The sequence below is a fragment of the Ciconia boyciana genome, chromosome 8, assembly GCF_034638445.1.
Source record: "Ciconia boyciana chromosome 8, ASM3463844v1, whole genome shotgun sequence".
NCBI classification, from domain to species: Eukaryota; Metazoa; Chordata; class Aves; order Ciconiiformes; family Ciconiidae; genus Ciconia; species Ciconia boyciana.
The window spans coordinates 16751076-16774389 of NC_132941.1; the positions used below are offsets into that span (position 1 = coordinate 16751076).

The 23314-nt window shown below is 36.5% G+C and overlaps 1 protein-coding gene across 2 annotated transcripts in view; it reads left to right on the forward strand.

Annotated features, from left to right (window-relative positions):
* The window catches only part of RNF111 (ring finger protein 111), a 64808-nt gene that overhangs the window by 21750 nt on the left and 19744 nt on the right, over nt 1–23314 (forward strand). For both annotated transcript variants that reach the window (XM_072871609.1, XM_072871610.1), the window contains exons 3-6: nt 11658–11784; nt 18312–18475; nt 21272–21469; nt 22352–22671. In XM_072871609.1, the coding sequence (XP_072727710.1) occupies nt 11658–11784; nt 18312–18475; nt 21272–21469; nt 22352–22671 (809 nt within the window). The remainder of the gene's footprint in view (nt 1–11657; nt 11785–18311; nt 18476–21271; nt 21470–22351; nt 22672–23314) is intronic.

Here is a 23314-nt window from a genome sequence, read left to right on the forward strand (position 1 = left end):
CTTCAATGTAAAAGGTAAAGTTAATGGTTTCTAAACAATATACTGGAAGATTGCTGAATCTGATTAGTCATATGCTGTGAAGTTGCTCCAATTTTATTAAAAATTTTAGCTATTATAGCTGTGTTAACTGATTGTGGGAATAACAATTCTGTCTGGTTTCAGAATGTAAAAATATCTGCTAATACATAATTAACTGCGCTTGACAACTTAAAAAAAGATGAGAAGAAAAAAAATAAAATTGGTCATAGTGAGAAGAGCCTGAAATAGTATTCAATTGAAGGTAGCTTTAGCAGTGCAATAATAAGAAAATTCTAAGGCCCGAAGTTGTGGAAAGCAAAGTATTGTATATATACCAAATGTTTTACCTAGATAAACTCAATGCAATGATCTTGCAGTTGGTTTACATGGATGTTTCTGTATTATGTCTTGACACAGTATTTGAAGGCATGCTTGAATGTTTGGAGTGGTTTTTTGGGGGGGGGGGGTGTTTTTGGGTTTTTTTGGTTGGTTTGTTTTTTGGGGTTTTTTTGCCATCTACCCATTTTCTTGGACTTCCTTTCATCTTAAATTTGCCAAGTGAAAGGCGGTCCCAAGACTGGGACCAGTAACATTCACAGTGTTGTAGTTGTGCCTTCTGTTTATCATTTCGGCTTTTTAGAGAGCATGGGGAAGTAGATACACAGAACAGAGCACAGTGTTAATCTGTGCAACCATGTTTTTTGCCTAGTGACAAATGTGTTTTAGAAAGTGAAACCGTATCTCAGACTGTACTGATAATTCCTCTAAGAAAAAATGACTGAAAATACAAGGACAGCTTTAAAAAAAAAAAACGTGTGTGTGTTCACGTTAGGGCAACATTTATGCTTGAACAGAACCAGAGTACCTAAGACTAGATTACTGCTTGTGATCCATTGTCACAGGAAATAATTTGTGCTTTGTTCTTTAATGTACTGCTTAAATACAAGAAGTAAAATTTATAATGCAAAAATCTTACTTATGCAGTGCTAGGGCTGCATAAATAACTCTGAAACAGAAGAATTATTGCACAGCCTTAATTATCTTCATGCATATTTGTGGGGACAAAAATGTAATTTTTTTTAAGCCTAAAAAAGTTACATTTGACATGGTGTGTTCAAGCATATTGAAGGGTTTGATTTGTAAATAATTAATGTATGGGGATATGTATACATTCATATTAAAAACCAGTGTGGGAGACTACTGTGTTAACACTTCTGTTTCCAAGTTAATAGTTTCTTCTCATTTTCAGAGAGGATGGAGTTTCATGTAAATGTAAAATTATGTAGGACCATTAACAACTCTGTTTCCACACAGAGCACCATGCAACAGTGAAGCTGGTATATGGATGAGAAAATGTAGGTTATGGCTTCTTAGGCGACTATCTATTTCTAACCACAATAAATGTACTTAAAGAGAGAATTTTCAATTAATTTTTTTTTTTTTTAGTCTACTTGAACTGTTAAAACTTACTGCCCTTTTCTAACACAAATTCAATTAGTACCACTTCTGTGGTTTTATTTCCATAGTGAGGCTTTCCATAGGCATTTCAAAAAAATCTTTTTGGAGAGAGATCTCTTTAAAAATTGATGTAATGATCAGTGAATATTCAAGCTTTTCAGGTAACTTCTGATAATTCAGTGTGATGTTATTTTGATGGTAGGAAGACTGGAACTTTCAGTTTGCTTCATTTAGTTATGTGGAAAAGTGCATTGTCCAATGGCTTAATTTTTATACTACTTGAAAAGCACACTTAATTTATGAAATTATATTTATTCTCATGTCATGAATGAAAAATCTATTAGCTTTGCACCAGTTAATTTTAGATTAAAATACTGACATCAATTGTAACTGAAATAAGGTATGCTTTAAAGAATGTATATTATGGTGGCTATACTTCAGGACTAACACTTGCAGTGAGTTGAGAACTAATTCTGGCTTAGAGTGTGTGAATACTGTGGGGTTTTTTCCAGTGGAAATACGTATTGATGGGAAGGTTTTGAACATTTTATTTACATTGCAGATAAAATGGGAAGTTGAGCAGACTTCCTTTATAGAAGTGTCCTATTTTTAGCAAGATAAAAGTATGATTAACACTTTCTATAGCTTTCTGGTGTTATATAAGGCATTTCTAGTTACTGAGTTAATTGGGACAAAAATGGGGCCAGCTGGGAAAATAGCTATGCAACTTCTCTGTATAGGGAGCAAGCATGATGATGTTTCTATATGAGGAAAGGGCTGTATTGCTAGTAATGCTACACTAGCCTGTTAATGTTAGGGAAGAATTTTTTTGTTCTAGATTGGCATGTGAAGGTTACATATGCATCTGCTGAGATTACAGAATATACTGAAGGACAAAGAATTTCCTCTAAGAATATGAGGCCTGCAGCATATATGTAAAAGTACTAGAGGACAGACTTAAGGAGGAGAATAGTAATAATCTGAAAAGGAAGTACAATTTAAAAAGATAGGGTAGTAACTGAATTTTTAATAAGCAGGCATCAAAGTGATGTGATTAGTCTTGTAGCCTGCTTAAATAGTAATTTGTATTAAGGGTATGTCACAAAATATTTCCTTGCTTTGAATGTTGTTTATTTAAAGATACAGTGCATTTAAAGAACCAGTAAATTTAATTAATGTATACTGTTCTGGAAGATGTTTCTTTCTGATTATTGCAAGAAATTAAAGGAACAGATCTTTTTAACCGAAGAAGTGTTTAGTAGGTTAGTTCTTGTAGTTAATTTTATTAACTTGGCTATTTTTGGAAAATTATATGAATGGGGATGTGTGTGGGTTTGTTGTTTGGTTGGTTGTTGTTGTTGTTGTTGTTGTTTTTTTTAACAAAACCTTTTACAAAACCTTTACCAAAAAAACCTCAAACAACACTATATAGGGTTTTTCCTCCTTTTCCTTTTCTATCAGGGCTTCAGCTATTCTTGTGGTGGGGCTTTGTGCTTTGGGAGTGGGAGACTATTGAACAAGTACGAAAACCTGGCACCTGGGAATAGATTATATTGTTTTACCAACTGTTTGCCATAAAAGGCAGCTGTCCTCATTAAATCTGGGATGACCAGATGAAGCTCATTCAGGAGGCGGAGGAGAGTTGGAGGCATAAGGACAATGTAAAAATAACTGTAGTTTAATGATAGTCACAGTTGAAGGTGCAAGTGCTTTCAGGGGTATATCTGAACGTTGGTCAGTTGGTTTTAATTGAAATACTGGGTTTACAGTTAAAATGATTGCAAGCAGCAATATTTTTGCTATGAAACACAAATTTTTATTCTGTGTTTTGTTTAGGTAGCTCAGAAACTTTTCTCTAACCCTTGGAGGACCTGTATACACACCTGTAGAGATAAGCTTCTTTTGACTTTCCCTGTCAAAGGTGGCAAAATTTCAACTTTGACTGTAATTGAATCTCTGTAATGTTGTAAGGCAAATTTTCTGATATGCTTGTACAAGTATTTGGTTTTCAGCTTGGATTTAAAGGGCTGGGGGTGCCATTTGGAGACAGCCAATCTGTGGAGGGAAATCTAGCAAAAGCTAAAATTGGAACAAGTTCTTAGCCTTGTGTACTCTGATTTGGCAGTAAAGCTGAACCGCGGGAAATGAGAAAGTGTTATAAAGAAAGCTGGGTAGAGTTTTGCATTGTCATAAATTGTTCACCTAATAGCACTTAAAATTTCCTTAGGGTCTGACATGTTACTTTATATTTTTGAGCAGCTAGTGCTAGACAGACCTTGCCTCTTCCCTTAGAATGTAATGCTCATGAGAAGCTACTCCAGTTTTTGTTCAAAGCTGCTTGGAATGATAAGACTGAGTTTATTCACTATCATCCTCTTGATTCCTCTAGCATATTTTTTGTCTGTCTCCCAAAAATGTTGAATATAGACATCTGATATTTTAAAAGCCAGAGGCTGGTGAAAATGTTAAACATATAGCACTTCATGTTCAGATTACTTTAACAGGTTCAAGATAAACAAGTATTAAGTGGAAATGAGCTGCCTGTTGTTACAGTTCATTATTTTTCAGTTACTTAATCCCTCCTAAAACTACAGCATGTACTCCTTTTCTTACAGTAACTGATTCAGTTCATAATTCAGAGCTTTTATCTCAATAGCATTAGTGGACAAGGAAGTGAATACATATCCTTTCTACTGTGCCTCTTACTAGAGAGGGGTTGGGGAAGAACTGGGAGGGGGTGAGGAAAGAAGCAGCTGGTTTTGTGAGCAGTCGACATCAACCGTTGTTGCTATACCTATCTGCTGTGAATTCACTTCAGCACTTCCCTGTAGCTGCTGCAGCTTTCTGTGCTGAAAAGATGCTACTTCTAGAATTGGCTTGCTGTAGCATTGCTGATAGGACTAAGATTTATGTGCTTGGTTAAGAACAGTCAGTAGAATTTTGGATTAGCCTGTATTAGCATGGCTCACAGTTGGACAAGATCCCCTAAATTCTGGTTGCTGACTGTCTTCTCCACCAGGGTGCAGACTCCTAAGCAGTTGGTATGTTTTGAAAATTTCTCTTGTCATGCACAGCTATTGGAGAGTATATTCCAAATAAGTCTCAGATACAGAAAAACTGTCGTCTTTAACCTAGTGTCATCCAACACTAAGGGGACAGACAGGTTCTTTTAGGGATCCTTGGCAGAATGATGACGGCACTAAATTGTGGTTACAATTAAAGCTTTATTTTCTTAGCAGGATATTATGATTAGTATAGCACAGAATTTATGATTAGAATGGCATAGGATTTCTACAAGCAGAATCAATATAGTACAATCTATAAGTAGCGTAAAGCAGAATTTATAATTCAACTTAACTTATAATTTCTAATCACCTGGACCTTCTGCAGATCAGGTCAAATCTTAATATGTGGTTTGCTGTATCAATACAAAAATCATAATCTAGACTCCAAAATCATATAAAAGAATATGAATCACTCACTTAGTCCTCAGAGGAAGCAGACGATGGTGGGGGCGTCACTGGCCACTGGGGGTCGTGGGTCTCACTGTCCAGCAGCAGTTCTGGTCCAGGTTCCCGCTTAGGACTTGTAACTGCTTGATTTTATAGACGGTGCTCTGTGCGCTGTTATGTTTCCCTGTTCTGTGATGGGGTCGTCAACAACACTTGGTTGGCCGGGTGCCTGGGGCCTTCAAGGCCGGCAAGGAAGGGAGTAATCGTCCTGGTGCCCAGGAATCTTGAGGCTGTTAGGGAGGTGAAGAAAAAATCTGTTTGATTTGTCTGCTTGGTTCACAGGACCTTCAGAGCCTGAGAACGAGGGGAAAGGGAATGAATACATGACCCACTCGGTCACAGAGAATGGCTGCTTGCCTCATAAAATGGTGTTAGTTATGCTAACTGTTTTAGCAGAGGTCGGGAGCAGGGGGTACAAGCCACACCTAGTTCAAGAAGTTTGAAAGTTAAAGAAGGGAGTACTCATTAATGCTAGCAGAATATTATTATTTTATCCATTTCAAGCTGAGTTACTATCCAGGTAATTATCTTGAAATCACCAGCACAAGGTGTTGTAGAGTCACATAGTACCAGCAAGTTCAAAAAGGGTTTAGACACACTTACTGACAGCTGTCCTTAAGCAATGAATAGACAAGGAAGTGCTCTCTGACCTCTGTAACATTGCTGTGGATGCAGGGTGGTGTGAGAGGTTTCAGTTAAAAATTATAGCCTGGATTTCCTACTCTCACTGCATAGTTTTGCCTGCTGCAGCTGGCAGAGAGAATGTGGGCCTTGGTGGGCCCTTGGTCTGATCCAGAGAAAGCTTGGAACTCAAAATAAGTCATCTCTGTCACTGGGACTTGACTGCTTATTTTAAATCTCTTCTGTTTTCACTTATGGCTTGGTCAGACTGTCTCATTTGAAATTGTGTATTGTAAAACTCCTTCACTATCTTACATGTAATATTTAAACTAGTTAAACCCCATGTTAATTGTAAAATAGATGTAAAATACCATCCAGGAAGGACAACAATCAGCCAAACATAAATTTGGATATTATACCAGTGTTATTTATGTCCTCAGTGGGGTACTTGTGTTGATGATGATTGATTAGTCTCTGAGTTATGCCATGATCTTTCAGAGTTAAGTATGATTATATATATTATACACAGAGTATAATTGTATATATTATACATGTTATACTGTGCAAGGCTTAGTCTCTTGCTTATAACTTCTGGATTGGTAAAGTATTTTATTCTAAAACTTGCTTCCTAGAACTGCCTGTGGTCTATCAACAGCACTAAGCAGTTATAGTTCTGAAATAATCTTATAGCTTTCTGGGGAAAAGATATCCTCATTTACTGATCTAAATATTGGACTACACCGTATTATATTAAAAGTTATATTCTGCTTAATAAAGTACTTTAATCTGACACATTTAATGTCTTTGTGATGTAGAGCCTGGAGGAGGGAGTGTTTTTTTTTTTTTTTAAGGGATGATTATAATTTTGAGCATGTTCAAATTTGGATTCAAGGCAGTTTAGTTTATCCCTTCCCCTAGGCTGGCTGAGCATTAGGCTTCTATCATAAAACAGGCTTTTAAAAGAGAGGGGAGAAGCTTCTGTAAAGAAGTTACTGATTATTACTGATGATTAGTGATGTACAAAACCTAATTACTAACTGCTGTTGATGGGTCTGAATTGTTGGGATATGCAAAACTTGCAAACTAAAATTTGGTGTTTTGCATGCACTATAAAATATTATTCGTGGATATGAGTAGGGAAAAAAAACAAAATTCAGTGGAAACTAATAAAATGCTTGCTGTAATTTTCAGTAGAAGTTTTGTTTTTAACCAGGTCATTTAAAATGTAGAATGAGTCTTTCAGTGGTAGCCCAAAGCTAATTTAGTCACAAACAACTAGAGTACAATTTGCTTGCTGCGTTTTGTTATTCAGGAGATGTCAGAGAAGTACTATATACCTGCAGGAGGGTAATTTTCTATTTGTTTTGTAGCCATAGGTATTATGCGGAGAGTAGTACAAAATACCTCTCATAGATCTGCATAACTGTTTTGGTGCCAACAGTCCAGTGACTCTTCTCCTTGAAAGGAGATTACCTTCAAGGAGTATAGGATTAGTATAGTAACACTCTCGTTATACAGATTTAGCTGTTGTCTTACAGGGTCAGTCATTTAGATGATACATTGATGAGTAAGGTATTCATATTTATGCTTTAGGTAAGATCAAATTTGCTTGAAGTTCATTCCAGGCAGAAGATGAATGGTCAGTGACTGGTATGTGCATAAAAGCAAATAAATGAAGTATACCATGTCATGGTGGACTATATAAAAAACATCTTGTGTAGTGGACTGCAGGGTGAAAACTAATACTGAGAAAGTTGTGCAAGTATTTTGTCATCTGGTACATTTCTGGATTTGGATTTTTTGTTTGTTGTGGTTTTTTTCCTTGGCTGTTGGTACATTTTGTAAATTGTGCAGTACATTAGAACTGGGATTTACTGAAATACCAAATTCTGTTGGTTTTATGCTCTTCCTAAGAAATTTACTTCACAGATGTGTATATATACCAAGTATATTGTCGTGGTTTAACCCCAGCCGGGAACCAAGCACCACACAGCCACTCGCTTACTCCCCCCCAGTGGGATGGGGGAGAGAATCGGAAGGGTAAAAGTGAGAAAACTCGTGGGTTGAGATAAAGACAGTTTAATAGGGAAAGCAAAAGCCACACATGCAGGTGAAGCAAACCAAGGAATTCATTCACTCCTTCCCATGGGCAGGCAGGTGTTCAGCCATCTCCAGGAAAGCAGGGCTCCATCACATGTAGCAGTTACTTGGGAAGACAAACACCATCACTCCAAACGTCCTCCGCTTCCTTCTTCTTCCCCAGCTTTATATACTGAACATGATGTTATATGGTATGGAATAGCCCTTTGGTCAGTTTGGGTCAGCTGTCCCAGCTGTGTCCCCTCCCAGCTTCTTGTGCACCTGGCAGAGCATGGGAAGCTGAGAAGTCCTTGATTTAGTATAAGCACTACTTCACAACAACTAAAACATCCCTGTGTTATCAACACTGTTTTCAGCACAAAGCCAAAACATACCCCATACTAGCTACTATAAAAAAATTAACTCTATCCCAGCCAAAACCAGCTCATATATTCCCATGCAGATCTGAAGATGTAGACACCTTAAAGATACGTTCAGCTGTTTACTGCTAATGTGTAGCCTTGGATTCACCAGATGGCTCCTAGGAGTTACATACATGGTAAATATTTGAGGCATGCGAGTGCCTCAAAATTCTCTAGAGCAAATATTTTTAGAAACAATATAGCAAAACCTCTGAAAATCCATTTGTTTTATTTCTGCATGTCAGTCATCTCATTAAAGAAAGTTTCCTTCTGCTTTACAGGGTTGTGCACTCTTAAAATTCAAGTCAACCATCTTGAACTACTCCAACTGACATACCAGTAAAGTTCACCTTCAGACACTGCAAAGTTCCATTATGTAGAACTGCAAAACATCATGGCTTTGCTAGGATTAGGCTTGGAGTAGTTCAAACCAGCAGACTTGAATTTTAAGTGCATTTGACAGAGAACTTGCTGGTTTTGTTTTGGGGTTTTTTGTTGGGGTTTTTTTGTTTGGTTTTTGGGTTTTTTTAGCTTTGATACTACGGAACATTTGAAAAAACATCTTTAATTTCACTACCTCTTTAGTATTGGGACAGTTTTAATTCTTAATTGCCTTGTAAATGAAATGCTCTAATGGTAGAATAAGTTCCTTATCTATGGGCTTGTTGAAGTTTCAGAGGGCTCTCCTTGATAGCTGTGTTGCTGCTCATGTGCTGCAGGCACCCTGTATTCCTGTTGGCCTGTCAAGGAGGCTGTCCTCTGAGACCTCATTTTGACAGATTATTTCAGAGACTTTTCTTTGTTTTAACACTATCCTTTGCTCTGCTTTGTAGGAGCTTGTCTGAATCAGAATTAACTGGTGTGGTTTTTTTTGTGATGTTTCAAAAACTGGGTTCTCTTCCTTGTAGTAATGTATGAGGAGAGGCAAAGAAGAAACAGTAAGTCCTGTTGACAATGAAAGATTGGGTTTTCATACCATTTAGTACTACCAGTTCTATTGCTACTGTCTGACTATGGAAGAGCTACTTGATGAAGATTATGAACATTACTTCAGTGTTGCTTATGTTACTGAAGTTTTGCTATTCAGCTGACTTTTTATTCAGATAAATGTAGTGAAAACAGTTTGTATTGGACGATTATCTGATTTGTATATACTGTTCTCCAAACTGCTGCAATGTTCTTAAAATAAGCGAAGTTCACATACATGAACTTTTCCCCTTGGTGTGCTTCTAATAGAACTCGCATGAAAGCCCTTTTTATTTAAAGGGGGGTACAGAGCTGTGTATGATCATAACTTATATTCATAGTTTTTTTTCTTAGCAATATAATCTTACAAAATGCCTTACAGATATTTATGTGGTTTAGAGGAGTTGTCTTTCTGCTTCATTTTGAAGAAAGTGTGTATTATTGTATGGGAAATACAATAATATGTATTGGGAAAGCACTTGTATGGAAAAGCACTTAATGGGATGAAAACCCAATCAGTTTGTGCATTTGAATTGGGAAAGTGCTTTTAGAAAGCATGAGCAGTAGGAAATAGCATACGGTTGAACTGTATCTACACTATATCCTACTTACAGCAATGTTGACTATTTTCCTAAAGATTTTCTTTATTATTTTTGGAAGTCAGAAAACCTGTTCATCTAGTAACAGTCCTGATGGTTTCTACAGTCTGATTCATGTAGTCTGTAAAATCACATCTTGACTAAAGATTTGCTTAAAAAAAGGATGAAATAAAATGAACTCTCAAACCATGACAAAGGTGAATAGCTGAATTGTGTAGATGTTCAGTTGAGAATTCCTTTTGGTTTTCATGAGATCAGCTTGCATCAGAATTTAGGTAGAGATGCACACTGGAATTACATGGCATATTACTTTGTCCTCAAGGAGGTGCTGTTTATTTTCAGAAGTAATGAGATCATACTTAACCCTAAATCTTCCTGCTTTTGCACCTGTCATAAATTGCAATAAATAGTGAGCCTGAGGACGTGCAGACTCCTGGGAGTGCTCTCAAACTTACTGTGATTCAGAGAAGCACATGTTTAGAAGCACAGAGATAGGGGAAAAATAGTTGGGTTTTTTTCTAACTGACCTTTCACCAGCTACTGGGCTAGCTGGTTTTGTCTGAGAAGCAGCTAAGACAGTTTTGTGTAAGGAAGTTGTTGCTTATTTGCCTATGATTTGCAAGATGTCAAAAGCATGACATCTACATTCTTCTGAATGTGATGATGACGTTAGCTGCCTTTCTTTCACTTTGAGTAACTGGCCTTTCTGTATTTTCTGTGTTAGCGTGTGACTTTGTTTTTTAGACACTGTAACGTCTTCAGTTTTTCACAAAATTTTCATGCAAGTTGCGAGAATTAATTTTGTCACGTATTACTTCCAATCATGAGAATTTGGTGAATACCAGTATTTGGAAGCATCACTCTTTCCATCTTCAGGCACCAGTCTCTCTGGGATAAGTATGACCAGAAACAAACAAAGGCCATTGGAAAATAAGTAATACAACTTGTTTTTTCAAAATGTAAAAATGTTTGTACTTGGAGGGGGGGATAACGTGCCCCACCTTGTTGTTGGGTAGAACAGCTGAGAACAGTCAGTCCGTACAGGATGTAAGTATTGACTTGAATGAGACCGAATTCTTCAAGCACTTTTCTTGAAAAAATTTGCAAATCTCAAAATGGTAGTTTGCTATTTCGAAGCTATCTAGCTCATTTATTTAGTAAGTTCTTTTGTGCTCAGTAGTATTACTATAGTGAATAATCCATAGCTCAATTTAAGTATTCTAGATAGCTCAAACTTGTCACTGTCAGTATTACAGCTGTAGTGGAGTGTTCCCATATGTCTGGGTATTAGGCTGGAACTCTAATCATTGTTCCTGAAGTGGAAATTTTTTCCTGTCAAAACTAGTCTCTAAATTGATTTTGTGGGTTTTTGGTTGTTGTCTTTTACCATTGATAGTTTCATTTTAACTTCCTTAGTCTAGTGTACAATTGTGAATGCTACTGAAAGTGTAGATGTAAAGGCGTTTATAAACACTAATGGATTTGTGATCTTCACTTTGTTGTAGAAATAAATAACATATATTAGTTGGTGCATCATTTTTCTCCTGTTGTCACTTGAGACTTGAATACCTACAAAAATGTTAAAAGAAGAAAGCTATTAATGATAACAAACCACCACTGCTTTGCTAGTTTGAAAGTCTGTTTTTATATTAAATGACTGAATTTTGTTGGTGTTACAGCTAATAAAATTCACTGTAATTGCTTGCAATACACAGTAGAATGTAAGCTTGCGTATTTCCTCCCCCCCCCCCCCCCCAAATCTTCTGTCTCCTTTTTTTTTTTTTACTTCAACAGTTACAGAAGAATTGCTACCTTTAATAATTAGGTCATGTATTTGACAGTTGCACCTAAAGTTTTGACACACGCTGTGAAATTCTCTACCTACATGTATTTTAAGTCTAGGAAAAAAAATAGTCTCTTATAATGACAGCTCCTGAGATAGATGAAGTATACAAACTTTCTTCTTCCTTTTTCCTCATCAGGAAGTATTGATGAAGATGTTGTGGTGATTGAAGCATCCTCCACTCCCCAGGTCACTGCTAATGAAGAAATAAATGTTACCTCAACAGATAGTGAAGTGGAGATTGTCACAGTTGGTGAAAGCTACAGGTGAGACTTTGCATCTCTTTGTATTAATACAATTTTGCTTGACTCCAAGTTTGTCACAAGGCTCTGTATCATTAAAAGCCCATAGGGTAATGTCACAGAAATTCTAACCAGGATGTATAGTATGCATTTTTGATTTAAAAAAACCCCCAAAACCAAAAAAACCCAACAACAAACAACCCCCCAAAAACAAAACCCCAAACAAAGAAACAAACAAAAAACCCCAAACCACAGCTCCGCCAAAGCTTGACAATTCAACTAATATGGAATTGTTGAGGTGGTTGTAGTTAGTGTGACTGATCGGCAGAATTTTGGGGAAGCATAGCTGTACAGTGAGACTCTAGAGAGAGAAAGTTTAGGCTGAGCTGACTCTCTAGGGATTAGCTGAGCATTTCTCAGGAAAGCATCCTACTTTTTTGAAGCTGCTGCTTTGTATGCTTTCCTGTTCTTCCATGCCTCTCTGGAAGTTTTGTTCCATATTTGTCAGATTTTGCAGAATCTATTAAAGTGGAGTTCCTTGAAGAAGAAAACTTGAAATTGTCATGTGCATGGGACTGTTGGAGATGGCTGCCTATTATGTATGTTTTCATATTTGTGAACATGAAGACAAAATTGTAGAATATGGAGAATGACTATCCATTTTTTTATAAAACAATGACAAAGGAGCAATAAGCAATCATGAAAACATTCCGTTTGTCATCAGATAGTGCTTTCACTAATGCAGTTTTAAATCTAAAACAACAGATAAGTTTTTCTGCAAGAATCACTTTTATTGGAATAAATATCACATTGAACAAACCAATTTTATGTTTAAGACAAATGCATGCCTCCTGTAGATTTCATGAACGCTTGGAGCTAACTGAATTTTTTGTTAAACTCTGACACACAAAGGATGTCATACTCACAGCCCGAATCTGTAGCAAAGAGGAATTGGGGAGAGATGAGAGAAATAATTTTAAAAATTCATTTCTTCAACAATATGTTTCTTTATATTTCCTTCTGTTTAAAAGAAAACAGAAGCTGCAGAATCAACAGATGTTCTGTCTTGAGGTGATTAGAAATGTGTTTCTAGAAACAGGTGATTTATCCACATGAATGTGTGTGAGAATAGTCATTAAAACTTATGAAACAACATGTAGGCTTGAAAAGACTTGAGCTAGATCAAGTTAATGCTTTAGCCTCATAACTGGCATGTAAAGCCTTGAAGGGTAAAAAATTAGGCTAGATGAAAGTGATTGTCCTTATAGAACATTAATTCAAACCTGATCAAAGACAGATAAGATGCTTTTAAAAAATAAACAGCTCTCTTCCTAGCATCAATAAGAAATGTTTTGTGTAGTAGCTATAAAAGACTTGAAAAAATTACTTCTTTCTTCCCTTACCTTCTGCAGTGCTACAGCCAAAACAGTAGCAGCAACACCACACCTTCCCCTCCCCCCCATTTTTATTGATGATGGGTGGTGGTGTCTTTACTGGTGACTTAAGTGAGGAGGAGATTGAACCAAGAACATTTTCTGGTGAATTTAAATTTTTGGCCTGTTGGGTTTGTTAGACCTTCTAACATGCAGATTTCTCAAAGGCATTTGATTGATTGTCTTTTTTAAGATCATAACAGAATGGTCAAATTAAGTTTTGCTCTTTAACTATTTACTGTACTTGCTCTCAACTGTTGAGAAAATACATCACTCTGAAAATGTTCAGCTGAAAACTTCTTGAGAAGATTAAAGAAATAATTGAGTTTTATTTTGTATAGGAAAAAGTAATGATTCTATTTTTAAAAAAAAATACAGTAAGAAAACAATTCCGGGAAGTTTCCTATGAGGAGGAAGAGTCTTAAATTCAAATCTTGAGCCTGAAATGTCAGGAACTTCTAAACTAGTCTTTTACACTTTGAACATAGAGTACTTTTATGGAGGTTTTCCTGTGTTTCAAGCATATTAGTTTTGCTAAACCACAATGTAAGGAAAAAAGGCAACTCTGGGACATCTAAATGATAGTTTGGTATAAAATTATAAATATGAATGCTGTAAGCAAACTGAACATTATGAAGGTTATCAACCAAACTCAGAATACTGTTCAGAGCGAAATAAATGGTTACTTTTATTCTTTATAACTTGTGATAGATGAGAGAGGTGACTGTATTTTTTTTTTAAAAGCAAAAGTGTATTTTTGGATGGAAGTAAAAAAAAAGGTCAAATCAGAAGTGCGAAAATGAAGATACCTCTCTTGACACTTCATAGTACTGCTAGTTTTTTTCTGTGAAATCTGAGGGTAAGCTTTTTAATGCTTGTTATATATATTGAATGCTCTAGAACTAACACTCCTATTTTTTTCAAAACTCAATTATTAGTTGAGTAGCAGTGTATGTTCCCATAGTAATATATGGACTTACAGAATGCAAATTAATAGTAGTGAAAAAGATTGTAGATTTGAAAAAGTTTACTTAAATTCTGGACACTGTCACTTCAACATTTGTCTTCATACAAAGCATTCTGCAGGGAATTTGCAACTTTACAGCTGACAATTTCAAAAAACTTAAAATTCTGAAGTGTTAATCTTGTCCTTAGTAAATAAAAGATGAATCTAGTAGTAGGCTTTAAATTTAAGATGTAAGAATCTATGGTTGGGTTATTTAAGCACGTTAAAGCTCGTTTCTCTACCTTCCTAAATGGAAGATAAAAAGCATTATTTTTTTTTTAATACTTTCAAGTAAGTGGCCATGTATGGATAATAGGAATATTTTAATTTATTTACAATTTACAGGTGAAACTTACTTTGAAAGGAATTGATGCACTTGAATACAGGGGGGGGTTTTGTATGAATGAACTTGCTAATACCTGAAGGTCAGCTGATCGTTGAGTGTGCAGACAAGCTCACTGGGCATTTTAGTACTAAAGATCAGAAAGAAGGAAAGGAAATTCATGAAGTGTTTAATCTGCCTCTTCCTGAATCCTCTTTTCAGTCATACAAATTTTTTTGTGGGAGAGATGAAAACTACTGGAAGAAGGAGGGAAGCCAGCGTTGTCCAGACAACGCACCTGGATCCCTTAGAAACTCAAAATTTATGTTTAGACTTGGAAAAGCTAGAAACAAACAAACAAAAAAATAGTTTTGTGTTGAAAATGTTGAGGCAAAGCATCTGTTGTGATGTAGAACCAGGAGCATGTTAGCGGACATGAGATCATCATTCACTGTTATCGATGTGTTGTGGGCAGGAGAAGGTAGGGAATGGATAAAGAACATGGAAATTGAATGTTCCAAGAAGGAAAATCCTCTCAAAGAAAAAGGTAGTAATGCTGAATAGGGAGAAGATAAAGAAAAAGCTTTAGAGAGCTAGAGCTGTGTGAGAGAAAGGGTTTCTTTCTACAGTGCCTTCAACCAGACTTTTTGTGTAACTCTACAGGTCCCGCCTTGCTTGTCATGACAGCAAATAGTACAATCTTGTGCTCGCTTTTAAGCTTTGCTGTCTCTTAAGTGTAATATTGTATGGGCTTTAAGAATTCCTTTTTTTTTTTTTCCCCTCCCTTACAGCATTTATTTCTTGTCATCCTCCTCCACTCTGTTAGTGACATCCTACTCTGATTGCTATTTTCCTAAAAGTAAGGAGATCTGATAAAACTGGCAGTGGACTCTGGAAAAGGCAGTAATGGGACACCATTGCTCAGCACTGAATACGTAGTTGCTTGATCCTAAACCACACGTAGTATACTTTATCAGTAGCATCAATGTAAAATTGTTGAGTGGATAGCCACCCATTTGGCTCTTCTAGAAGTAAGGAGGACAGTGCTGATGAAAAACACTTCCTTACTTTAATTCACTCCTGAAGAAACTATTCTGAAACTTACTAAACCCAGTGAAAATCATATGTCTCTAACACTTTCTTTTTGTTGTATCTCTAGAAAAACACTTTCGTTAAGCTGCAGTTTCTTTGAATTTATCCCACAACTAAGAACTGAAGACCCGAAAATCTTACTCATTGTTTAAACCAAGAAATTACCCAAAAAATTCATGACTACATGCCTTTGTTAGTTCTTTTGTTACCACAGCTGGTTAATTACTTGTCTGATTTTTATTTGCCTTGTGAAATCAAGATGCTAATGCTCTTCTGCTTGTTTTCTGAGTGGTCGCTGGTGAGATGCAGTTGGTAGCACCTTGAATCCTCACTTGGTCATATGCATATAGAAATTTGTCACTTTTTCTTATGTTGCACGCAGTCTCAGGTTTGAGAAAATTACATACAGAAATCCATGTGTTGGTTTCTTCCTCCATGTCCTTTGTTTTGCACCATGCACCATATTCCATCAAGAAACTGTTATGTACTGATGATTATTCCCTCCTCCTCCCTTCTCAATCAAGCTAGGGCCACTTTCAAAGCACAGAGACGGTAAATCTTTGATGTAAAATAAACTGCAGTCTCAAGCAGCAGTGTAGCAGCTGGAATCATAGCTAGGAGGATGAGATAGACAGTATCTACCAAAATGCTATGAAGCCTTCACTGACAGTCCTTTTCTGATTAAGAAAAATCTATTAAGATCTGGTTGAGAGTTGTCTTAGCATTAAATGGACTAAACAATTTGGTCATACATACTTCAGAGGTGGACTAACCTAGTCATTTTGAAATTACATGGACTCGGCCACAGACTAAATATGCACAGCACCATATAGCTAACATATTCATTAGTCATTCAGAATAATGTCCTATTTAATCATAACAAGGAAATAAAGACCCAGACCTCTAACTTTAAGATTGTTTCAATTCAGTAGTCCTTTGTTTCCACCTCCATCTTTGCTTGAAATCATACCTCCTTCAAAAACTCTTGAAGGTTATTAGCTCACTGTACAGTTATATGCTAGGCCTTATTTCTCTTAATCTCTAGTTTGATGCTTTGTCATGTTGTCTGCTTGTTCTTTTGTGCAAGAAGAAATCCAAATAAATTTCTTACTGTTGAATTTACAGCTTGCATTGAAAAACAAAAAATATGGATGTAGTAGGTACTGCACTGGTTTTGGTATGAAGCTGGAGTTCTGGAAGAGAAGTAAACACTTGACAATCCTGCATACCCTTCCACAGCTAATTGCTCCTCTCCTTTGCTACCAAACCCGAGGTGCTCCCATGAACCTTAACTCTTAGTTAACTGAAGGGGAGGGGAAGATGAAGTAGGAGGTGAGACCTTAATCTCTCCTTGTATTACCGAAGTGCACCTTGGATCACCAGAGAGTAATAGGGGCTTGGGAGGTAAATTTAATTCTGGAGTGTTAGTAGGACACACACAAAGCACACAGAAATCAATTTGGACATTATGTAAATCCAAACTTTAAAGAAAATGTGCCTTTTTGAACCAACCTGATCTTTAAATTACAGTGGCTACTGAAGTGGAATTGAAGTGTTAGCCAGTTGAGAAGACTGCAGCAAGCATGCTTTTTGCACTACAGGAAAATATAAAGGTCTTTGTTAGTGAGTTACACAGATAGGGGTGAAGGGAGTACAGGTAGAACAGAAATGTAGACTGAGCTCCATGGTGATTTGTGCAGTGGGTTTTGTTTGTTTTTAGTGAAGTCATTCCCTTTTCTTCTTCACATTTTCCTCTTCCGAATTTCTGAAGTCTGAGTGCATTGTTTTTCCAAACTGGAAAATAAGAGCCACTTGGTTTATGTAAATACTGGACAGTCAAAGGTTTTTGAGAGTGAAATGGTAAATACAATACTGTAAAAATATTTTTCCCTTAATTAAAGACCATATCCTCTTAACTTAAACTCCAAAGCATCGTTGATTTGAGTGTTTGGGTTTGTATGGCTAAATTGAATAGAATGGGTGCTAAGTGTTATACCACAGAGATAAAACCATTGCTTTCCTTAGGTACGGTTACAGGCTTATGATTTCCTCTCCTCAAGCCACATTTCATTTAATTAAGTGTTACACAAAGCTGTGCTTGTTCTTCGAGAAGAGGGGGGGAATAATATTCAAGAGAGAAAAGTCCAGAGATTTTGCACTTTTAGGACATTCTGGAAATTTAAATTAAGGTATAGAAATTATCCTCTGAAAATATTCTATCACAAGTTAACATGCAAAAGAACTTCATGTTTACAAATTTTTATTGTCTTTACAATTCTGTCATCATTCATAGATCTGCTGTTGCAGACTGCACAGGAATAGTATAGGATTTAGAGACTCTTCATTTGCTATTAACAAAATTAAAACATAACATCAGATATAATTGCTGCCTGACTGCGGTTGTAGGGTTTCACAGTAAATTTTTTATAAGTTACCTGTATGTATTTCATAGGAACGTGGTTTAAAGACCTTTAAACTCTACCTGTTGGGTATTTGCCATTATGTTATCTGGTAAAGGCTGCAGTAATGTTTGTTAAGTACACATCTAGTGAATGTGGAATGGTGGGGTATTTCAACATAACAAAATGCTTTTCTAGTAATAAAAAAAAATATTTCAAATAGCTTCTCAAACAGCGAGGAGAAAAATTTTAATAATGGCAAAATTTAGGTCAATACTTAAGGTGTTACCTTTTTTAAGGTCTCGTTCAACACTTGGACACACAAGATCACACTGGGGACAAACCTCTAGTTCACATACTGCACGACCTCAAGAACAGCGGAATCGCAGTAGGATTTCCACAGTCATACAGCCACTGAGACAGAATGCAGCAGAAGTAGTGGACCTTACAGTGGATGAAGATGGTAAGTTTCATTGGTCTGAGAAATGTCTTCCTTTTTCAGAAGCAGGATGATTAGTGTAAGGGGAGTGGAATTAATTGTGTCAGTTATAACATACCGTTCTATGAAAAAGTCTCAATTCTAAACAAACCAATTTCCAAGCCTGTCAGAAAATCCTCTTGTGGCCTTCCTTTTAAAATTAAAAGTTTAGCCGTTCCCAATGGGTCTACTAGATCCAAAACAGACTGGGATGTGTGTCTGAGGGCTGACTCACCAGGCAGAAATTACAGAACAGGTTGGAACTATTTCTTTAAAAATATGCACTTACTTCAATACAACACTATAAAAGGAAAATTATCGGTGCCTATGCTTTGGAATAGTTAGTGTTCTTTCAGGCCTTGGAGTAAAAATAATTTAAAAAAAGAAAAAAAAACCCAAAAAACCCCACAAAAAAAAACCAAAAAACCGAACCAAGCCAAACTAGTAAAGTGTGTTAGGTTTCTGAAGCTGTAACCTTTCATTGTTTCCTAACATTAAAACGTGCTGGCACTTAAGTCTATTCCCACTGAAAATCATAAGAACAACTTCCAAGTATTGTCAAAAGTTGAGAGAAGGAAAAACTAAAGCTCACGTACATTTTTGCAGGCTTATTTTTGTGGTGGTGGTGGTGATTCTGGGGGTTTCTTGGGTGCATTCTACTTTTAATGTTTAACACAAGTTTTGTCCTGTTGTAGTTCCGTCCCCGAGAACATCGCAAGCTAGTATCTTGCAATATCTTATTGTTCAAGTTGTCTTGATTTTTAGGGTGGGTTGGAGAGTTGGAAGGGTTTGGAATTGGATTTTGTTGTTTGATGGTTTTTAAGGAAGAGGATGGGTTGATTTACAGATTCTTTTCTTGATGGATTTACTGTGGAATATTCCAACAGCTCTGTAATTGAAGGGGAATAGGCATCTATTGCTTTAATTTACTCTTTAAACTCAAATTGTAGAATTTAGTCTTAAATTCAGGAATCAAATTCTTGTAAAAAAGATTATTGCTGAATGAACTTTTACTTCTGTAATGTGTAAATTTAAGACTACCTGTTTCTGCCTCCCCCAGAGGAAATACCTTTCCAAGATGAGTCTTCCAGGATTTCAGAGATGATATTTTTGGGTTTAGGCATCAAATTTCACATATGAACTAGTGTAAAATGATGAAAGTTCTGAATTAACACTGTTACAAGGCAGCTACGCACTTTTATAATAACTTTACTGATGTCTTCAAAGATAGTGGTCATAAAACTTTGTTAGCTACTTCCATGAGCATAAGGATCATATCTCCATCTATCTTCCTGGATTTATGTCTGTGAAGTGTGTTGAAATCAAGTTTCTCTCAGCTAGTAGTTTGAGATTGACCAAGCCCACTGGCTTTTCCTGGTTCTGGGGGGGAGAAACAGAACTGTCTGTATTCTGATGCTGAGTCAGAACAGTAACAGGCTAATGGGGTGATTGAGGCTGATAGAATTGAGAATTGTCTGACAGCAGGATTGCTTTCAGAATGGATTAGCGTCCAGTCTTGAGCACTGTATGATCACATATACGTGTCCTATACTTGCTGTTTTTTTCTGAATTTAAACATCAATACATTTCTCCCAAAATATTTTCCTTTAAATAAAATTAGTATATTGGAATGCCACATTAAAATCCAAACTAATTTAAATGTAGGTATCAGATCATGTTTTTTTTAATGTGATGAGTTTGAAGACTTTCTAGAAGGGAGATACACGAAGTCTCAAAACATGACTAGTTTTCAAGATTTCTCTCTATATCTAGTAGGTATATCAGCAACTCAAGTGAGCAAGGGAATAAATGTAAGAGAAGTATTTGAAGTGTCTTGATGCTTTTTTTTTTTTCTGATATCCATGCAGACATTTTTTTACTAAAAAAAACTGAGCTGTTTCTGATGATATTCCCTTTTATGGTATCTCGTATTCCCAGTTATGTCATTGCCTTGTCAATAATTAGGGAGAAATGTCAAACTTACAGTCAAAGCAGACTTTTTCAAAACTAAATTTGAATTATGCCACCAAGTATCTTTTTAAATTTTAACCTGTTTACAATTGTGTAGTAGTGAACAAGATTTATCAAGTGGTGTATTTGGTTTATTTCCCTGGATCCAATTAAATATATTGGTGACTATTACTTTTACAATATGCAAAATGAACATGTATGTACTTTTAACAGAAGTCTCAAATACTAATTAAATGAATCTGCTTTTAATGTATATTGAGGCTAGAAACCAAGTTTATCTTGCTATAGCCTTTAGTACTATGCATCTAGGATGACTGACGTTTGTGAAGTAGTACTGCTAGTTTAGATGTTATGCTGTTCTTGGTCAGTAAAATAAAAGTTTTCTGTGCTTTGTAGGCATTGAAAAATGGTAAGGGTAGTACTTAATCATAGCGTAGTTTGCCTGTGGATTTATGAAATATTTCGGCAAGTTTTTTCATCGTAAAGTACCAAAGTAATTTAATTTCCTTTCTAGTAGTATTTTATTCAGTAAATAAAACTTGATATGTCAGATTTGGTTGGGAATTGATTTTATATTAATTCTTAAAACTTTAGTTGATTAAAAAAAAATAATTCCCACAGACACACGAGTGAAACAGAATTAACTTTTGTATTTTGTACGTGTCAGGCTTTTGTGTTTCAACTTTCTTAGCATCTGGCAAGACCAGAATCGAGAATTTCTTGTAAAATAATTAAAAACCAGCAACAGCAATAAAAAACCCCAGCAGCTTTTAAAGCTTGAAGAACATGAAAGCTTTTTTGTTTCGCTAGAGCCGACAGTTGTGCCAACCACGTCAGCTAGAGTGGAGCCACAGGTCGTGAGTTCTGCTTCCAGTAACAGTTCTAGTACGTCTACCTCAGAGCAGGCCTCTGATGCAGCTCCAAACGTCTCCAACAGCCAGCCCTCTGCAGCACCAGAGATGACTTCTAGTCTTCCCAGTGGCGGCACTGCTGGTACTTCAGCTGGAGGTACAGAATTAGAGAGCTTTCTAAACTGTTGTGTTGCCTCCTAGTACAAAGGAGGTAGAGGAAGTTAATTGGCATTCTCTAGGTTAAATGGCATGTGAACTTTTAGTACTGAACATAACAGTAATAAGCTGAGAGGACAGGAATCTGAAAAAGATCATTGATTTCTCCCCAAAGATTAAGGAAGTTGTGCTGGAGCCTTCTGCTTTTGCCTATTGGGATGATTTGGTTAGACCTAATGAATTACATCCTTGCTTTCTGAGGAGGTAGAATGTAGTGCACAGGGAATTAAGTCTTCCATTGCAGTGTGTTGCAGGGGTGGGGTTTTTTGATGTGTATTGTAAGGAAGTGAAGGATGTATATAGATTCCTTGAACCTCCCCCTGTAGATTACTTCGCTGGAAGCACATTTATACAGATCTGTATACAGATACTGACCTATAATAGAGCTGTATATAGAGGTAGCACTCATAACATCGCTGAAACATGGGTGCTCTGCCCCTGTCTGCAAGTCAGGTGAGGTACAAAAAACTTGAGCTGACCACAGTTGCACAAGGATTTGAGGTCTCTGCACACTAATCACAGAGACAATCTTTCTTCCTTTCCCTACTGATAACATATCTTAAATTAGTGGAGTAAGGCAAGTGTCAGTTCACGTCCTCTAGTGGTTCCCATGAGTGCATTCGCCTGAACAATTCAGTTTTGGTTCATTTGGCAGGCATAGCTAAATCTTTTTGTACCCGGTGTTTTGTTTTAGGCTAGATCTGTTTTTCAGTCGGTTAATTATTTAATCGTAAAGTAAATTTTTTTTTTTCTATTTAAGACACTATGGTGATCAGCTTTGCTAATTTCTTTCACTTCAATATTAACTTTCTTTATCTTCAAGATGATATAAGAAGAACTGCATCTAATACGACACTGGAAACTGGCCCTCCAGCCATGCCAAGGTTACCATCGTGCTGCCCTCAGCATTCTCCTTGTGGAGGACCTTCACAGACTCATCATGCATTGGGGCACCCGCATACAAGCTGCTTTCAGCAGCATGGCCACCACTTTCAACATCACCACCACCACCATCACAACCCTCACCCAGCTGTTCCACTATCTCCTTCATTCAGTGACTCCAGCTGCCCTGTTGAGAGACCTCCTCCAGTGCCTGCACCTTGTGGAGCAAGCAGCAGTTCTGGCACCAGTTACCATGACCAGGCATGTTTAATTCTGGTGACTCTCCCTTTGCAATTTCAAGTTGTTATAGATATGAGAGAATAGAATAGGATGTTGAATTGTGGATTATTCACTTGTTCTGTAGCAGGCATTATAGAAGGCAACTAAAAGGAAAATTTGAGCTATAATATATGGACACAAAAAATGGAAATTTTACAGAAAGTTATAATCCAACAAGTAATCATTGACAGCTGACATCCTCTTAATGACTGTAAGATGATAGTGGCTGTTAAAGCAAACCAAACATAAATACCTTGAAATATACTCTGCTGATCATAGCAGTTTTGCAGTGTAAATAATTGAGCTGCTTTAAGGGGAGAAAAAAATCAAGTCTAATGTTCTGTTTATAAAAGGTCTAAAAGAGTTGCTCTTCTAAAAGCATTGGTTTTCAAGACTTTTTAAGTAACTAAAATCACAGCTCTAAAACAATATCGTTATAAGTAAGAGCAATACTGTACAAACTTAATTTACAACATGCAGAACTATCAATCTGGTTTCTGTTTTAAGTGTAATACATTAGGCACAACTGAAAACGCTAAAGATTGGTTTTTTGCCTCCAAATATTTCAATGCATGTAGCTCCCATATACTCACTGATTCATCCATCATAGGGTTTTTGTTTTTTT